The 19033-nt window shown below is 35.2% G+C and overlaps 1 protein-coding gene across 2 annotated transcripts; it reads left to right on the top strand.

Moving 5' to 3' along the window:
- Positions 1-685: 685 nt before the first annotated feature.
- On the top strand, positions 686-18518 carry LOC135471720 (glucose-6-phosphate 1-dehydrogenase-like). 2 transcript variants are annotated; one of them, XM_064751039.1, is made up of 13 exons: positions 686-809; positions 3996-4033; positions 4737-4845; positions 5704-5912; positions 6281-6442; positions 6793-6918; positions 8108-8201; positions 8880-9006; positions 10008-10097; positions 10798-11012; positions 11386-11555; positions 14621-14727; positions 16430-18513. In XM_064751039.1, exons 1-12 carry the CDS (start codon positions 705-707, stop codon positions 14703-14705), a joined length of 1530 nt encoding a protein of 509 aa, XP_064607109.1. In that variant the 5' UTR covers positions 686-704; the 3' UTR covers positions 14706-14727; positions 16430-18513. The 2 variants fall into 2 exon arrangements, with proteins under 2 accessions (XP_064607109.1, XP_064607108.1); XM_064751038.1 differs by lacking the exon at positions 14621-14727 and having other exon boundaries at positions 16430-18518.
- Positions 18519-19033: the final 515 nt, after the last annotated feature.

Raw genomic sequence — 19033 nt, 5'->3', positions numbered from 1 at the left:
GTCTGACAGCAGCTCTGAAGCTCGAGAGTAGACAGCATAAGCTGACGTCATCTTCACGTGTATTTTGTCAAGTACAAGAAGGGTACGGATTACGTGTGACAGCTGCATTTTAATATGTAGCTGTTATAAGGTGACCCCCCCCCCCCGATTCATAAATAAAAATGCAAATTAAAAATTAAAGGAAAAAAAAATCGTATTTTTGAAAATATATTATACGTTGATTTCTTATATATAAGGGCCAACTGAAACGCGTTAAATTTATAGAAAATTAAATGTTTTCTAAAATTATATGTTCGTTTTAAACATTTTGTGCACTTTTCTTCATCACAATGAAACATTGTCATATATACTTTGTCATGCAGGCACGTACTCGGTGATTTGACCAACATATGTAGATGTATACATTCAGTTATATATGTCTTATGCTTGTACTATTATAGCGTACGCTTTACGTGTATGTTTGATGTACGTCAGTGACAGGCGGAAAGCTGTGAGAAATTCGTAAGGTCTTTGGTTAGGTAGAAGCTAGCCTTTGAGTGATATGTCTTATGACCCTCATGTACCGTACATACAGGAACAACATAAATGAGAAACAACATTCTAAACCCGGACTTTGCTCATTGACACTAGCGAGTAAAAACCAGGAAGTGCGTGAACATCCGGGCACTCTGGAGCAGAAATCGTCTGCTGTGGAAAAGAGGAATATGGCGTCGAAGGGAGAAGCTGAAGGGTTAGCGCTGATACAAAAGGGATTGCAATCTTTGAAAGATGTCAACACACCACACGTATTTGTTGTCATGGGGGCTTCGGTAAGTGTGGGAGGTTTTATATAAAACTTATCAGTTGATAATCTCCGTACACGTGTAAATGTTTCATTTAAATTGCAAGTCATGACCAATGTTATACGATAGGCGACTTATCCGAGTTTCATAACGAACCATGCAAATATTCGGATTGTTGTACAAAGGAACGAACGAGTAAAGCTTTGGTATTCATTGATATGATCATCAGTTATTTGGCTCGAGTTGCTTGCAGGAGTGAATTATATAACATAATATATTACAGTACATCAGACTACTGCAGATTTACTACTGGTATCTACATGTATCTTCTAGTTGCTGTAGGCCTTCTGTTCTTGTATAAGTAAGTTATATAAAGTTAGTTTGGTTGTGAGGGCCACGTGTGACAGGACGAGCAAGGAATGATAGAGGTCAACTAGACATTGCACTATCCCCATCATGCGGAATGCCAATTTGTTGTAAATAAAAAATGTGGTGATAATTAACACACTCATTACATTGTCCTTAAATCATTGTCAGTAAATTCTGCTGAGTCACAATGTGAACGCGATGGTTCCTTGTTACATTCACTGTAGGTTTAACATGCAGTCAGTTATTCTTCCTCTAGAGGTACACATGTGCCTCACACATGTAGATATTACATCCTAGATTTTTTTGTAATGGTGTTAATATTGATCTTATTTTAACCCAATAAAAATAGTAACAATTAATATAAGCCTGGAAATACACAGCAGGACAAGGACAAGGTCCTGCACCAAATAGTATTTTGATATAGGCCAAGTGTTTGGTACAGGACAAACTGTCATTTAAACGATATTGTTACTTTCTTTTAATGATGTGAATACTGTGTAGCTGGAAGATTTGCCACTGTGTCCTGCACCAACTTAAAAGTCATTTCCAGGCTTGTTCTGAAAATGCCGTGTACTGGGTAGAAAAAAGTTAGTCAGTACCTTTACAGGCAAGCAAGGTTATCTCCCCTTGCATAGTACATGTATATTTGTCCACCCTCTGGCTACTGTGTGATAGTAGCATATTCATTTTACTATACAATGCCAGACAACATGAACCAACGAAGTGTGCATGGCTGTAAATGTCATAGAGATTATTGAATTGCTGAATGTTCAAACAAACTTCCTTTTCTGAATTTGCAAAAATTAAGTGATTTCTTCCAGATCTTTTGCAGTAGCACATAATGCCCTCCTAGTTAGTTAATTAAAAATTAAATTCCTCTTGTCTTGGAATACTGAAATAAGTGTTCTTTTATGAAGCTTAAGTTTCCCTATTCTTTTGTTTTATCTCTGTAACAATCTGAATAATGTTATTGTATAATATGTTGGTGTTGGTTTCATAGTGATATTGTAATTTATCAGAAAATGTGTTATTTTAAATTATGACACATGATTATTAAGATGATGAATCTTTTGATAGCTCACTAACTACGTTTGGCTTGTCTGTCAATTTATGTATTTAGATCATTCATTGAACAGCATACATGTGAATGACATATGAAATAGAATGTATGTGGCAGGACTTCCTCTGTAGGTATTTTAAAACAGGATTATAGAGAATTAAAAGTAAGAAGAAAAAAAATGAAAAACAGACCATCTATTACCTACATATACATGTATAAAGCCATATGTAAAAGGCATTTAATAGGAAATGCATAGTAGCCTCTACAAACACTGACACCTGTTTTCACTATTGAACATGTGATTGGCAGTTCTATATCACAATAGCTTTTCCAGGGCGAGAGCATGATGCTTAGATAATGTATTATCTCATGGACAAGTTTTTGGTTAATCTCTTTTCAATGCTTGAATCACATGGAAACCTCATCCTGCTGTCTAGGTGACTTTTGACAGTTAACACCACCGGTGAACTCTGCGCTATCAGCATGTAGTAACAAGTGTGCAGATGTACAGTGGAATCCTGCAGCTTTGAATGTATGTTCAGTGTGGAGTCAAATTGACAGCAGTGTAAATGATAGTGTATTAAAAGGCTTTTATGGTAGTGCTTAATGGTTAGGCTTCATTTGTACCCTGCTGTTATTGAACTATTATCCCGGCAAGAATACTTCTGAAATTACAATGCACACACCTGTCTTGAAATTAATCTTGACCGACATCTAGCTTGACAGTGCTGTTGAAAAAAAAAAAAAAAAAACGGTTTTCAGCTGCAAGTGTATTTATGCCAGTGCATGTGCTCATGCCAGTGCATGTGCTCTGACAATTATGTGTAGCTCATTAATGCCATGGATTTCATTTGGCAAATTTGGATTATTGTGAGTTTTTATAATGAGTTTATAATGAATGGAAGATTGCTATATAATAAATTGTATTGATATCCTATGTGCCTAAGTTCATTGTTAAGCTTGCACAGTTATGTGAATGGTATACTGGAAAGCAAAAGGAAGTTAATTGTAAGCTAAGTATGTCTTGATACGAGAAATCTCCCTGGGTAACCTTTATTCTTATTTCACAGATTTATCTGTTTTAAAATGACACATAGTAACATGCTCATCTTCAATAAGTCTGTAAGGGTTGTCGCTTTGAAGGTGTATTTTGGAAATTTTATTAAATGAATTTAAGAGAGAAATAGGGAAACAAAATTTCATGAATGAAATATCCCAGAAGCATTAATTGCAGAAAAGGAAAAGACCTTTAAAAATTGAAGTAGGCATCACCAAGTAGACCACTTAAAACTATGCATAAATATACTTTGATTTATTTTTTTGGACTTTTGTGAAGAGAGTTGAAGGCATTCAAACATTTGAATGATAAGGTGGGCGCTATGAACTTAATACTATCAGAGTTAAGAGACATCAGAGGAAGTTTTCCCAACTCTAATCACAACACTGAATGTTGGAATAAGTCTTTTACCCGTGAGTAAAAGATTACTGATAAAACCAAATATTCCTGCCTTCTGCTGAACATCAAGAAAAAAGGTGATGTGACATCAGGGTTCCTAGATGCTGGCAGTATGGCTCATAAAACCGACCTTACTATTCAAATATTTGAAAACCTTTCAACGCATTTTGGCCTTCTTTTACTTTCAACATTCAGGAAAGTTGTGATGTCTGATGATGAAGTAATGATTAAGTAATAATGATATTGATTGTAAGTGTTAGCACCATAAGTAGAACTTCATGTGTTTACATGTTTGAATAATGGTTATTCATTTTTTGTATGCTTTCAGGGTGACTTAGCAAAAAAGAAGATCTATCCAACACTATGGTGAGAAGATAGTATTTATGTTGGATGTGTGTATGTACGGGTATTCAATTGTGTAGCTGTTATAAAGACGCCTTGAGCAACTGTTATTGATTTACAAAAGAGCCAATCTCAAAACTTCCATATTATTTCATCTTGTTGTAATGATAGTTGTTTTAAAAGTGAAATTTAAGTACATATATCTGAACCCTTGTAATTATTGGATAGAGGTTGTTAATCTGACAGAAAAAGTAGGCTACTAACTGTCTACCTAAGGCAAGTATTTGTACTTGTGGTTAATTTTGGAACGATTGTAGATATTTACAACAAGGTCGAACCGATTGTGATTTCTGACTATTATTTATAATCCCTTTGTGCCAAGAGGGTGTCGATTGTAAGACTGTGATCAAGGCCTACAATCAGGCCAGAGTTACAATAGTAGAGCCTTATTACTGCATGGTCATTTGAACATCCTTTTTTTGACAAGCAGTGTACAAAATTTGTTATATATTTTGAAAAATACATATGAAAAATACTTTAGTTGACTTTTCCATCAGCTATGATGAAAATTAAATTTTTTTAAATATAAATAAAAAGTACATGTTTTACTAATCACATGGAAATTTTAATGGTGTGTCCATTTTCTAATATCCTTTGAAATGTACATGTAGGTTATAGCATCTTGAAAAATGACAGCTTAATTTGACTTAAAAATTATAATTTGTAGGTGGCTTTACAGAGATGGTTTGCTTCCTCCAGAAACCCATTTTGTGGGATATGCCAGGAGCAAGCTCTCTGTCCAAGATATTTTTAAAAAAGCTGAACCCTTCATGAAGGTATGTTTTGTAGATTAATTCCAGCTGTCAACAGCATTCGTATGTTTTTGTTTTGACTTTTAATAAATGCTTTTCTAGACACTTTTGATTTGAAACCAAGAACTTTTTATAACTTGTATATTTTTTTTCTTTGATTTTCAATATTTAATTCATTAATATATTGACTTTATTGCTATTCAAGTGGTGTTTTTTTTTATTTTCTTTCAATGTGAAAACATCATCATTAAATCATCACCAATGCAGTCGCTGTAAGTTCAAGTCCACCTCTAGCTGGTTTCCTCTCCGGCAGTACGTAAGAAGATCTTCCAGCAGGATGCGGATGGTTGTGGGTTTCCCCCTGAGCTGTGCCTGGTTTCCTCCCACCATATTGCTGGCCACCATCATATAAGTGAAATATTCTTGAGTACGGCGTAAAAAACCGATCAAATAAATAAATAAATAAATCATTTAATCATATTTACACCCTGCATGTTTAAAGCAGATTATTATATAATGATTTAAAAAGGTTCTTGCCTTTCAATCGCTGAAATACACAAGGAGAGGGTTCATCAGCCTTGTAAGGCCTTGATTATTATCAAAGCAATCAGCAAAGCTCATGTACATATAGATGTTTGCACAGTCTTACATTTGTTGAAGACCACTTATATACTTACATATTATATGTGGGAAAGTTTGTCCAATTTTTTATTGTGAAAGGTAAGTGATTTATACAGGGCACTCCGGTTTCCTCCACCTATAATGCTGCAATCAAATAAGTGAAAAATTCTTGTGTGCAGTATAATAAGCAACAATCAAATAAAAAACACCCTGGATATATGTTTTCATTGATGATACTTATTCTTTGTCATTTATTCTCAGGTTAAGAAAGGTGAGGAGGCAAAATATGAGGAGTTTCAAAAAAAGAACAAATACGTGCAAGGGAGCTATGACGGTACACAAGATTTCTCCAAACTCAACAAAGCCATTGAAGAGATTGGTAGTTGTAACAGACTGTTCTACCTTGCTCTTCCGCCAAGTGTCTTTCAGTCAGTCACTCTCAATCTCAAGGCTGTGTGCTTGGCAAAAGGGTAGGAGTTTTAATAACTTACAAGTATATATGAGTAATGTTTTGTAGACAGTACATTATGTAAAGAAGTAGGCTAATGATGATGGCTTCCTGGTAATGCTGTTGAATTGTCTTCTCTGCCATTTGATGTATATATCAAAGAAATTGAAATGATCCAAAGATATCAGTGAAATCAAGTAGTGGATTTTTTATGGTTTCACTTTCAGTATGATTTTTAATGATTATGTACATGTTATTATGACATGCCAGGTGCACTGTGAAAGTTTATACGTAGATACATGAATGACTTGAGGCTCATTTTTTATGTCGCATTGTAATTCATTCATGGCTTAATGCTGGTTGTACTTGCATGTCTGAATCACGTTTTAGGGAAAGATGGAATCGTGTCATCATTGAGAAACCATTTGGTCATGATTTGGAGTCATCTAATAAATTATCTGAACATCTGGCTGCTCTCTTTAAAGAAGAGGAACTGTACAGAATTGACCATTACCTTGGAAAAGAAATGGTTCAAAACTTGATGGTTCTCAGGTACAGACTTTTATTATATGTATTGGTGCAGAACATATGTCTGAGGAAGAAATAAGTAAAAAAAAGTAAAATGTTTGATTATAAATTTTATCAGTATGTAAGTGTTTGTGGTGGGTGTCAATCCATCTGTTTGTCCACCCATCTGCACGTCATCTGTAAACACTATAAAACTACAGAGAGTTAAATATGTAATGATACTCTTCAACCTGTTTACATTTTGTTGAATACAAGTGAGATAAGTCAAGCTGTTTGCAGGTTTGTTGATAATATATTTCCTTCTTTTGAACTTTCTTTCAAGAAATCTGTCATGTCTGCTTTTATTTATATGTATATCTCTGTCTTTGACACAGGTTTGGGAATCAAATATTTGGTCCAATTTGGAATAGAGACAGCATTGCTTCTGTGGTTATAACATTCAAAGAACCATTTGGCACTCAAGGAAGAGGAGGTTACTTTGATGAGTTTGGAATAATAAGGTATGGCTTGAGATTCACCAATTCCCCTGCATCCATGATTCCCAGTGTTCATTTGAGCTGTTTAAGTGGTCACCTTCCTTCCAACATTGCAATATATGTTCTCACATGTGGAAAAGTTACTTTTCCGTTACTTGTCAAAGGTGGGTAGTTTGTTCCTGGTATTCCAGTTTCTTTAAGCCATAAGAGTGACTGCCATTGTCCTCAGTATCACAGTAATCCCCATTCAAGTGTCTTAATCGATAAATCAAGGTCATGGCCAAGTGATGTAAAAGTTGCTTGTCTCTCAGTCACAAGGACACGTTATGTGTGGGTACAATCCAGGCCTTCAGCAGGGAGTATGTGGATTCCTTTGCACTCACTGTTCATTCGACCTTGCATGGTGACAATAATTGTTTGACCACGCACATTTGCGCAGTCTGGGGTAGGCTTAACTGTAGGACACCTGTGGGAAAGTGTGTCACTTAACAAAAGTCAGTGTTTTATCCTTGGCGGTTGTTGAGCGGCAATCGAAGACATATGTAAACCTGTCACAATGGTGTAGTAAGGAGCAGTTAGGGCAGTTAGATATCAGGAAGGTAGCTCAGCAGAGTAACAGTGGTGTAAGTGAGGAGTATGTAGTGTAGAAGGTAGAGTTTAGGACAAAGTCATAGCAGTGTAATAAGGAATACCCTATTTCTTCTAATTTTGGGATACCTGATGTACTCAATTTAGCCAATATTTATGTAATTCCAGCAGGAATATTGAGTTTCTCTTTTTCTCAAATGGTTAGACTATCTAATGAACAACATACTCATGTCTTTACTTTTCCAAAGGCTGGTAAAGAAATTTAATATTCTACTTTCAACATTGCTAACATCTGTCCCATATTTTAGAAAAATTAGAATAGTTAGGTTTGGAAGGCAGAGTTCAGGGCAAAGTGACAGTGGTGTAGTGAAGAGTGTAGACAAAGTCGCAGTATTGTAGTGAGGTCTCAGTTCAACATGGAGCTGGCATTTTATAGCCTCACTGCCACCTGCACTCTCCCATCAGTAAACTGAACGTATTAAATTACAAGTATGTATGTACATGTATAGGTATATACAGGTATTAGTATGCAGGTTGTTTTGATATACTTGATCAATACTATTTCTCCACAGCTTTCAAGGGTTTGTTTGTTTATAACAATGCCATCCTTTTTCCATGACCTCAGGGATGTGATGCAGAACCACTTGCTCCAGATCTTGTGTCTGGTTGCCATGGAGAAACCTCCTTCAACAGAGGCAGAGGATATCCGGAGTGAGAAGGTATCACAGACTATAGCTGGCACTCAAGCCTAAGATGTTGATGGATTTGATGTATACGTATAGGTGGTATGTGAAGTGACATGAATCTTGGACTTCAAAGGGATTTACTCATTGAAGATTCAGCATGGCACAGCATACTATGATTCATGCAGCAAATACTGTGTAATGTGTTTATGAATAAATATTATTATATGTGTGTGCATGAATCCAGGCTTAGTATTCAGACTTATTTAATATTCATGGGTTGTATTGGCATGGGTAGGAACAGTTTCATATCAGTAATACATTGCTAGGGTAAAAGAATAATATAATATATAATATAATATAATAATATAACATGGGACTGACAGTATTTGGTGAAGATCTTGCAACTGTCATATTAAGCAAAGAAAATCAATGAGAGTTCCTAGACCTACTGGGAGATGATGGTTAATGGCTGGGTTTCAGTTTTCACCTGCGAAAAGTTCAATTTTGTCAACATGTTTGCTTTTACGTATGGCTGGGGCTAATACAACTGAGTCCCAGCCTACAGTAAGCATGTTACATTAGTATTGTGCATTATTTCTTAATAAATATAAGCAGATTATTCATTATTAAAACAGCAATGCTCCACATCATGACACTCATTTGCTGTTGTTGAATTAGTGTATTATGGATTTAAAATTCCATTTTTAACAGGTGAAAGTACTGAAGTGCATAAAGCCTATAACAATGGAGAATGTGGTGCTAGGTCAGTATACCGGTGACCCAGAGGGTGAAGGGGATGCCAAGCAGGGATATTTGGATGACCCAACTGTCCCAAAAGGTAAAGGAACCAATTAACATCAGCATTATTATTTTAATCCAGTTGACATACTTGTAGTAAATGAACAAGTATTACTGCTGGTATATATATATATGTAAAAATAAAAAGCAACAACAACAACATATGCACATTGAAGTATTGTTTTTACTGGCTAGCTGGATAAATCAATAAATATTGCTCAGGCAATTCATTTCTGTATACATGTATCTGTATTTTATGACTGCAAAATTGAACAATACACAATTACTTGCTGATAATTAGGGATAATTTAGGGAATTGTTGGAAGCCTGTATTAAAGTTCAGGGCTTTTAGCTTTTTAATATAAACCGATGAGATGTTTGTGTATATATGTCAATTTGAAGTGTTTCTAAATAACACAGATCAAATGGCAAGCGAGCACAGCTGGTGGTTTATGTCACACACAACTGCACACATCAGCAACTGGTTAAACTAACCAGAACTAGTTGATCGCAATCGTAAAAGCCCTCATCGCCACTCCAATTTTCTGTCAGGACCTAGTTTGGACCACATGACTGCCATGTCACCTGTCCAAAATGGTGAAATAAAAGTTGAGCTCTGTAAATCATTTTTATTTATGCTATTTAATTGGCTACTTGTACAGATGCTGTAGTAACTCAGTCACCAGAGCACTTATGTTGCTTGCATGCTGGAGGAACTAAGCAGAAACAGTTCCAACAGATCACAGAAAGTATAACATTTTCTACTGTAAGGAACTCATAACCAGCCGCCAAAAAAACAAAATAATTATGGTCATATCACAGTCATGACTGAACAGTTGCTGACAGACACCCACTACTTCCTGGAACTGATTACGACTAGTTCTGTCTTGACACTATTCTGACATAAGCTAAACTTTAGAACATGTATACATAAACTAAATATAACATACAGAGAACATTATGTTTAATGATTCCTGGTAGACAAAATAAGTTTGGCAAGTTACAACACTGAGTAATTTGAATGTATTTCTGATATTTCAGGATCAGTGACACCAACCTATGCTTGTGCTGGTTTGTTTGTGAAGAATGAAAGGTGGGATGGGGTCCCATTTATCCTCAAATGTGGGAAAGGTAATTGACTTTGAATGTTTCACAGTCTCCTAATGCTCGAATTTGCATATACATGTGTGTAATACAGACCATAATATCAGCTTGGACTTATCCGTCCTTCCGCATAAAAGCAGTCATATTTGGTATACGAGTTAATGCTTTGTATTACAGTTAAACTTGAGCTGTTTTGATCAAATTTCTTGTGGCCATTAGAGTTGACTGGAAAATGCAAGGTCCAGCAATGTGGTCATATTAGATGTTATACTCCCTAAGATCAACACTGTTATCTCATATTGAGGTGAATTAGGTTCCTATTCAAACTTAGTCTGTGTCAATAAAATTTCTGGTTTCCATGACAACATAAATAGAAATGTAAAGTTTGAATGATGTCAACAGAATCAGCAGTAGTCATTTCATTTCAAACTGAATTGTGATGAATTAATTTTATTTAAACTAGGCAGTGGAAACCATCTCATATAGTGATAAAGCACTTTCAATTTAAACTGAAACTAGATTTCTGGTTTGTACAGCAACAATTTGGAAATAGCAATATTACATGCATGAAGTTACTTGAGTTTTGCACAAATAAAGCTTTTATATCTGCAAATGGAATTGTATGTGACACTCACTGTTGTTTGTGCACAATAGTTTTCATTATTAAACTCCCAGCTATTTCTGCGTGTCTGTTGAATCATATGGCTCTGTGCCTTGACTGTTTCAGCCACTAATGAGAGAAAAGCAGAGGTGCGCATTCAGTTCCGTGAAGTTCCAGGTGATATCTTCACCAAAGGTGAACTGAAACGAAATGAGCTGGTGATTCGTGTACAAGGTGGCCAGGGAGAAGCTGTCTATATGAAAATGATGGTGAAGAAACCAGGAATGTCAATTGAGTCCACCGAGTCTGATCTTGATCTGACATACAACAGGCGTTACAAGGTATCACTTCGCATTCCTTAGTCTCAAGCTATCACACATAAACATGCACAATACTGTTCTAATGTGTAACTTGTACTTGTGCTATCTCCATTTATTTTGATGAAGAAGTGAACCTGAAGTGGTGACACATGCATGTAGACTTTTAAATATACATTTAACAGTTTAAATATTATTTGATCTATAATGCTATATATGTGTACGTCCTTTATTTAGCAATTTCATGATGTTTTTAGGTGTGTACAGTTGACTTTACCTGTTACACATATTTATGACATATGTATGTTAATAGTTTGATAATAATTAAAGTACACTTTACATGTATATATTTGTATTGATACATGTAATTACACACTCTTCTACCCTTTATTTTTAGGATATGAAGTTCCCTGATGCCTATGAGAGATTGATACTCGATGTCTTCTGTGGGTCTCAAATTAACTTTGTTCGATCTGATGAGCTCAAAGAAGCATGGAGAATTTTCACCCCTCTTCTTCACACAATTGACAAGAATAAGCCTAAACCTGTATTGTACAAATATGGAAGGTAAGGGTTTGTAGTGTGTCTGTGAATATAACATATCTCTGTGGTCATGCAGATACTGTCTCATTGTTAATCACCCATACCCTTCCCTATTTTGGCATCTTATCCCTTTTCCTTCCTCCCATGGAAATCAGTATTGCCTAGTGCTGGTTCAGTATCTGTGTTGCTTCTAGCCAATTAACATTCATTTATGTAATGTTTCTTAAGAAAGTTAATGTTTCACTATGCTTCTAGAATAAAATCTTCAAACTTTTTATGTAAGGCATGCAAGACCAAGACCAAGAAAAGTCAAAGAAGTGAAGTTTCTTTGTGAAAAATGTATTTGTGAAACATTAATTTTTTGGCCTTTTGGTGCATGAGGCTCTGTGGTTAAGCCACGCTAAATTTCATGAGGTGTTTTTGTCATAATACAGAAAATGGTGTGTGCATACATGTAATATCCGAGACAAGGTTGGGCAGGAATGCATGCATAGCAGCCAGCAAAGCCATATACAGCTTTTTGCCAAGATTGATGAATAAGTCATCTTACATTGACAAATTAATAACTGACATAGTTTTATAAATTATCATTACCATACATTTTACCAGGTAATACCCTATTTATTTATATGGACTATTTGGGTTGAACACATTTAAGAAATCAACTACCAGCCAGTAATAAATTGATATCTTACTTTTGACTGTTGGCTCCTCAAATACATGTATAAGCCTACCACAGTGACTGAGTAAGATACAATTTTGATTAGAACTCTACATGTTTGAACAGTTTTGTGTTCATGTGGGTGTACAGTGACACTGAAACCCAAGAGTCATTGGGACAGATCCAAGCTGATTTGGATTAACCTAAATTCTGTCACGAATAATCCAAAGCCCTAGTAAAGAATTCATCAGACAAAAAGGCTTCCTCTCTCAGCCCATACCTATCTCATTAAAACTACACCTTCAAAGTTCATGTCATAGTGTTTTTGTGTTTTTGACAAACGATATCGTTTTTGTGCTTTGCTTTATCTTTGCTTGCTACATTATTGCATTTTTTTTTGTATATATGAAAATCACTGTATTTGTTTTAGACATGTACATATATTTGTGTGTCATTAATATAAAGCAGATGATCAGACCATTACTTGTATCAGTTAAATCTTTTCATGATTGGCTTAAATTGTTTAAAACATTTTCTCACACCTAAGCAAATCACAAACATACTTGCATTCATGCCACATACAGTACAGCTGGACCCTAACCATCAATCCTACTCCTACTGTGGTCAGATGGTCCATGTATCATATGCCCACTATATGCCCACCCTGGCCAGACCCTGATCAGACACGCTGTCATTCTCTCCTCACCATCCGCACAGGGTCCGCCCACGGTCTGCCGACATTACGTGCATGGTGGAACATTCATTCACTTAGTTTGGTTTGATGTAAGGAAATCAGACATACACTGTAGACTGCTTTTATTACCCATTTTGAACATAACACATGCACAGATGAGGCTGATATTTCATGAAAGGTAATTATTTGGGCTATTCTAAAGTAACAGCAAGAATTGCATTGGAATTGCGCTAATAGATTCCTTTTATGGGTACCAAAAATCTCTGGTTTTCATTTTACTTTCTTCAGTATATTTTCATAATTCATACATGAATATGTAGAGGAATATTCTCAAAGTATGTAATACGTGTTATGGCTTGCACGATTTAGGATGTATTTATATATGTAGGACTGGGAAAGACATCGCATGTCTTCTCACATATATAAAGGATGCATATCATTACACTCCTCTTTGAATAAACATGTTTTTGTACTTGTATTTAGCATGAAACTGTGATAAATTTACTTACAAGCCAAAGAACTCATCCATTTCCAAATGCTGAAATGCTGCCACAGTTGTATATAGCCGTCAAGTACAGAGCGGACTACAGAATGTGTTGCATATACATGTACATGAATTTGTCAGCACATTACTCTGCCGTAAATGCCTCTCAGTAAGCTTGTTATTTAATAATTAGTGAAGTAATTTACATGTATAATAAAACAAAATATTGTATACTCAAGACACCCGGTACAAACTTAAATCCCCTTTCCTCAAGAGGACGATGTATTTGGGTGGCAGACAAAAACAATAGGGATCCCAAATAGTAAGCTGTTAAAACTCAAATTTAGTGTCAAATTTGTGTGCAAGTAAATATGCTGTGGGACATCACAGTGTTCATGAGAGGCATGGCGGTTTAAAGGAAATCGGTCTGTATTTAGTTTTAAAACATTTGATGATCATCGGCTGAGGGTCTGTGGACGGTCTGATGTGGGTCCACGTACGATGGCGGGAGGATGCCGTCACAGGACGCGTATGATAGTGCATGGTCGGCATATTGTATGCTGACCATGGGCCGACCGTCAGCGAATCTTCGGGCCACATTGGCGGAGGATTGATGGTTAGGATCAGGCTGTATTGTACTACATGTGAGACAGGCATGTCATAGAACTTTTTGAGAAAGGACAAGATAGATAATCATAAACATGTATGGAAACTTGTAGACTCATAATAGTAGAACAAAATATTAATGAAGTTGAACTTGAATTTAAGATGTTTAGCTAGAATATACATATACATATGAAGAGATATGTAAATATATAGAATTATGAGTTTCTGAAACTTATTAATTTCTGTCTGAAGTTTGTTGGGGATGAGGCTATAAATACAGAATGTTCTTTTGTCTGAATACAGGACTGTATAGATTATGGGAAACTCCGCATGAACAATTCATTAATGATGTATAGACTTGATGATGTGGAGTATGATGTGGAGTTATGCAGACATGAACTTTTGTACAGTGTATCATAAATCACAAATTTCATTATTAAATCACCACATTTGGTTTGCCATCCCAAAAAGACTGTAAAGCATTTCTGGATATAAAATGAAAGTTTAAATAATTTAACTGTTATAAAATGCATACCAACTGAGTCAACAAGTGTTATGGCCTGGTCATCATTGCTTGAAGTGGTATGAAGTGGTGGTTTGTTTCACTCTATGCATGTTTGGATGACCAGTGTTTTTGATTTCAGTCGTGGACCAAAGGAAGCTGATGACTTGATCGCGAGAATGGGGTTCAGTTATACCGGAACCTACAAGTGGGAAGGGTTTGCCTAGGACCGCCCTCTTAGTTGCCCTGGTAGATACAATTGGTTTTGTTTTCAATCTGAGGATGAAAAAAAAAAAAAACTTGGGTTTAAAGTTTTTAACCTGCTTAACAGATCTATTAGGAAAATTAACACACACTTTATAAGTTTTATGTCCAGTGATCTAGTGATGTCATGCAATTTAGCATTTTCAGCATGGCATGCTCTGTCAGACCCCTATGTTACTTAAATTCTGTTATGTGCTATCCATCAGTTCTACTGTATCTTTGCACCTTTTCCTGAACCATTTGGGCATGTCATAAAGGATAAAATAAAGGATACACAATGCAGAGAGAATTTCATGTCAAATGTAGTATGAGAAAAAAAGTAGGATGTAAATAGGGAGCCCATTGATATGTGTAAAATGTGTAACTTCAGTTTTGAATGGCAAAATTAATTGTTATTTTTCTTTTGGAAAATAGATAAAAATGAGTGACCATGTCATCAAATAAGTTTGTTGTGCTACTAAATATGCTATACCTAAAGGCCAACTTGTTAAACCAAGCCAGATTTTAGGTATTGTGACACTGCCAAAGTCACAGTTATACCATGACTTTGTTCCTGCCAGATCAGTTTATATTAGGTGCTACTGCATTTTAAGTACAGGTTGTGTTTAGGGAAACTGTAAGGTCAGGATAGCTGGTTCAAGGCTTGATACTACAGCCATGGTATGGCTTAATTGTGGGGAAAATCTGTCTACACTGAAACCCTTCAATCTGGAATATTAATGTATACCTACGTGTGTATGTAAGTGCGTACATGTGATCCCGAGTGTTCACTGCCTGGTTAAAAGGCCTCAGAAGTCTTTTGTGTGTGACGCATTCTTTAGTACTGTAGAATATAGCTCTCTGAATGTCTTTCACCTTGACAACCATTACTGGTATTAAAGCTTTATGTTATGCTCCTCCACCTTCACCTGATACACCTGAAAACCCGCTTTATAAATGTTTTATACTGTCTAGCTCTAAAAACACTAATTCTTCATTGTTCCGACATCACCATACATTTTTCCACTTTGGCTTTACACTGCCTTGTCCCCATGTGAAGGGAGTATCCTTATTAGTCAGTGATTTGTTACTTCTTCACCTCATGACCAGCATTAACCAATGCAGAAAATGTATTACTTTCATTTATTTTCTTTATAACATAGTGAATAATTTAGACTTCTTATAATGTTCGATGTAATTTAAACATTGATGTCAGAGTTTTATTATATATAGAACTTGTAATTTAAGCACATAGAGGGCCAGTCAGTGGCTTATCATTGGTTTTCCCCTATCATTCAAAGCTTTGTTCTATTGCGATGATTTATCTCAAGTTAAAAAGGTATACCTTTCAAACCGTCACTAACATAAATTAATAAAATAAATGGGGGGGAAAAAAAGCCTTTTGACATATTTCATATCTACTTTGGGTTGAGTGAATGTAAAATTTCAGCTACAGTGTATTTGCAATATTTGCAGTGTAACTGTCCATGTCCTGCTTGTACATGTGTGTTGTTTTGTATACCAGTGTATTTGTATTCCTTTACTTTTTCTCTGATATGCTGATCTAACTAATGTTTGCATGTGAGTGTGCTTTCCTGTGCATGTGTTCGTTGTAATTACATGTACCTGTACTATACAACATGAAACTTGTTGTTCATTATCTTTGTTTGCATACATCTACTTTACCTGGTCTTGTTTTGCTTTTCAGTCGAGGCCCAAAAGAAGCAGATGAGCTTTTAAGGCATTTGGACTTTCATTACACGGGAACTTATGAATGGAATGCGCCTTACTCTCAACTTTAACTTAGAAACAATAACGGCATATTTTGGAGCACTTCTGATGCGACACATCATCATTACGCCGTTTGCTCACATGAGCGAGATCACATTTAAACAAATAGCCTTAGTTGAAATCTAATATAAAAAAGTTACTTTAGTTTATAAAGCATTGAAAGTATTCTGCATTTTAACAGCAAGTGCCATTAGGTTTTGTCTACCCACACTTCATGTTTAGACCATTTCACAATACATGGGACGAGGTCACCAACTACTTTTGTATCTATTTATATGATATTCTGTGATGACAATCCCTGTATTGGAAGTTTTGGAACATATTTGTACAGAAACTTAAGCCTCACTTTGGTGCATAATATGAAATAGGTGGCAGGCCTGTTTTATGTTTTTGTAATTTTCATCAAAATTTGTTATTCAAACTGCATGGGTGTATAACTGAGAAGCATACAAGTTAAATTGTAACACACTGATGCTCTTGTTACACATATTTCTTTAGTTAATGGATTTCTTTCATGTTAAATCATCTAAACCCTTGGTATACAATTTTTTTTTCATTGACTTGTGTTAAGTGTGTATGAACATGTTTAAATGTATAATGTATTGTTATAATAATAATAATGTTATACGGATAAAGTTAATCATCGTCAGTTTTGCTCCAGCAAGTGTCCATATTTACGTGTATTAATGACTTAAGAGACCAATAACCACAGGTTAATTGTGTGTAGTTTCAAGTGAAATAGTGCTGTTTTGCTTAAGATTTCCCAGTGTGTAACTCATTGTGAAACTGTCTTCTAATTAGTGTTATGCTCTTTCTTGCAAGTTACAGTATTTTCAATTATTGACGTATACTTTTTACATTAATGATTCTATCTGTGTTAACTTTATTTTTGGAAATAACTTTTTATACAAGTTTTGGTAAGTGCTTTGAAATTATATGCTATATCGACAACTCAGATTGAAGGTAAGTAAGCTCTTACGTCCTAAGGCATATTGTTTAACTAATCAACAAATGTTTTTCTCATAATTATTATAAGCCATAGTTTATATGTTGCTGATGTTAAAGAATGTGGAAAAAGTGTTAAGGATAACCGGTGCATAAATGATTCTATTGTAGGTTCTGTGATTTATATACACTAATTACCATGAAACACACTATTTTCTTGACATAAGCATAATGAATTGTCTCAGAAGTTGTTCAGTTCTGATGTAATGTAGTAACAGCTGTATGAACATGTTAATAATTATTTTAAACTATTGATGAAAAAAATTGATTTAAGTAGGTGAGAATAGAATGTTGGTGATGTCGTATAGAGTTGTCTTAATATAAAGTAATATGTCGTCAACAGGAAATACATGTATGAACAGAGGGAGGCATCTTTTGCTATTCCCGGTGGCACCCTGTATACAGTCTTTCAGCATAATATTTACTAGGACAGCACTAGCTGTATTAATATTTGTAATTTTCTAGATTTGCGTTAAATCTTAACTGGGTAATTAATGCATGGAGATTGAACCAGAAATGTCTTAATAGTTTTTGCTTTCACTTCAGGGTATGGCACAAAATGGTGATGTGGTATATTGACACTTTTACTGATGTCTTTGTAAAATGCACGCAAAAAAACAGAATAGACATACATGTACCAGTACCTAAATGATAGCTAAAATTCCAGCTTAGTCTATTTTGGTATAATTCATCCTGTAATTTATGTAACATTATCTCTCAGGGGTTATTTGGTACCTTAGTATTTCTTGATATCTACCACATTTCAAATAATGCTTTGTTACAGTATATACAGTGTGTAACCAAGAGCATACTTAGTATCAGCTTTAGGTTTGCTGCAATAAAGATGAATGAGGAAGTGTGGTATTAAGTACTCTGCATTGTACATGTACTTCTTCATAGAAACTGACATAATAATGCCATTCACAGTTACATTTCATTGCTAATTTTGTACTTCTAGGGTGTATAGTTTGTTATGTAGTGAATATGTAATCAATACCATATAAAGACTGTATTTTTGTGTTATTTTCTTCATGTTAAATGGCCCAATGGATATTTACATCATTCTTGCCAATGTGTTTCAAACAATATAAAAATCTTAAGGTTTCCCTAACTGTTTTAACTATCACCAACATGCATTTTAGCCTTGGTCACACTATTCACAGTGAAATTCAGCACACACGAGGAATGTACAGACGAGTATGTCAAATATTTCCAAGTTTGCGATCATTTAACATGTTTGACATCATTTCTTTCAAGCATATCTTAACATCATAACTTGGCTCCGTTTTTGGACATTATTTTATACGAATGTGGATTTGCATTGGAGAATGGTGTTTGTGAGTGGGGGAAACAAGAATACACGGCATAAATCTTCCATTTTTGGTGAGTTACAGATGTGCATCAAACTGGTGGAAGATAAAGTGTTTTCAACAAACATTAGACTACACAAACAGTTTTATAGGCATCATCGACTGCTAAATTGTCACCATGTTCAGTTCTGAACCTGCAACTTGTG

The sequence above is a fragment of the Liolophura sinensis genome, chromosome 7 (assembly GCF_032854445.1).
Source record: "Liolophura sinensis isolate JHLJ2023 chromosome 7, CUHK_Ljap_v2, whole genome shotgun sequence".
NCBI lineage: Eukaryota > Metazoa > Mollusca > Polyplacophora > Chitonida > Chitonidae > Liolophura > Liolophura sinensis.
Note: the sequence above shows the minus strand (reverse complement) of the source record. Positions and strands in the feature narration are given on the sequence as shown.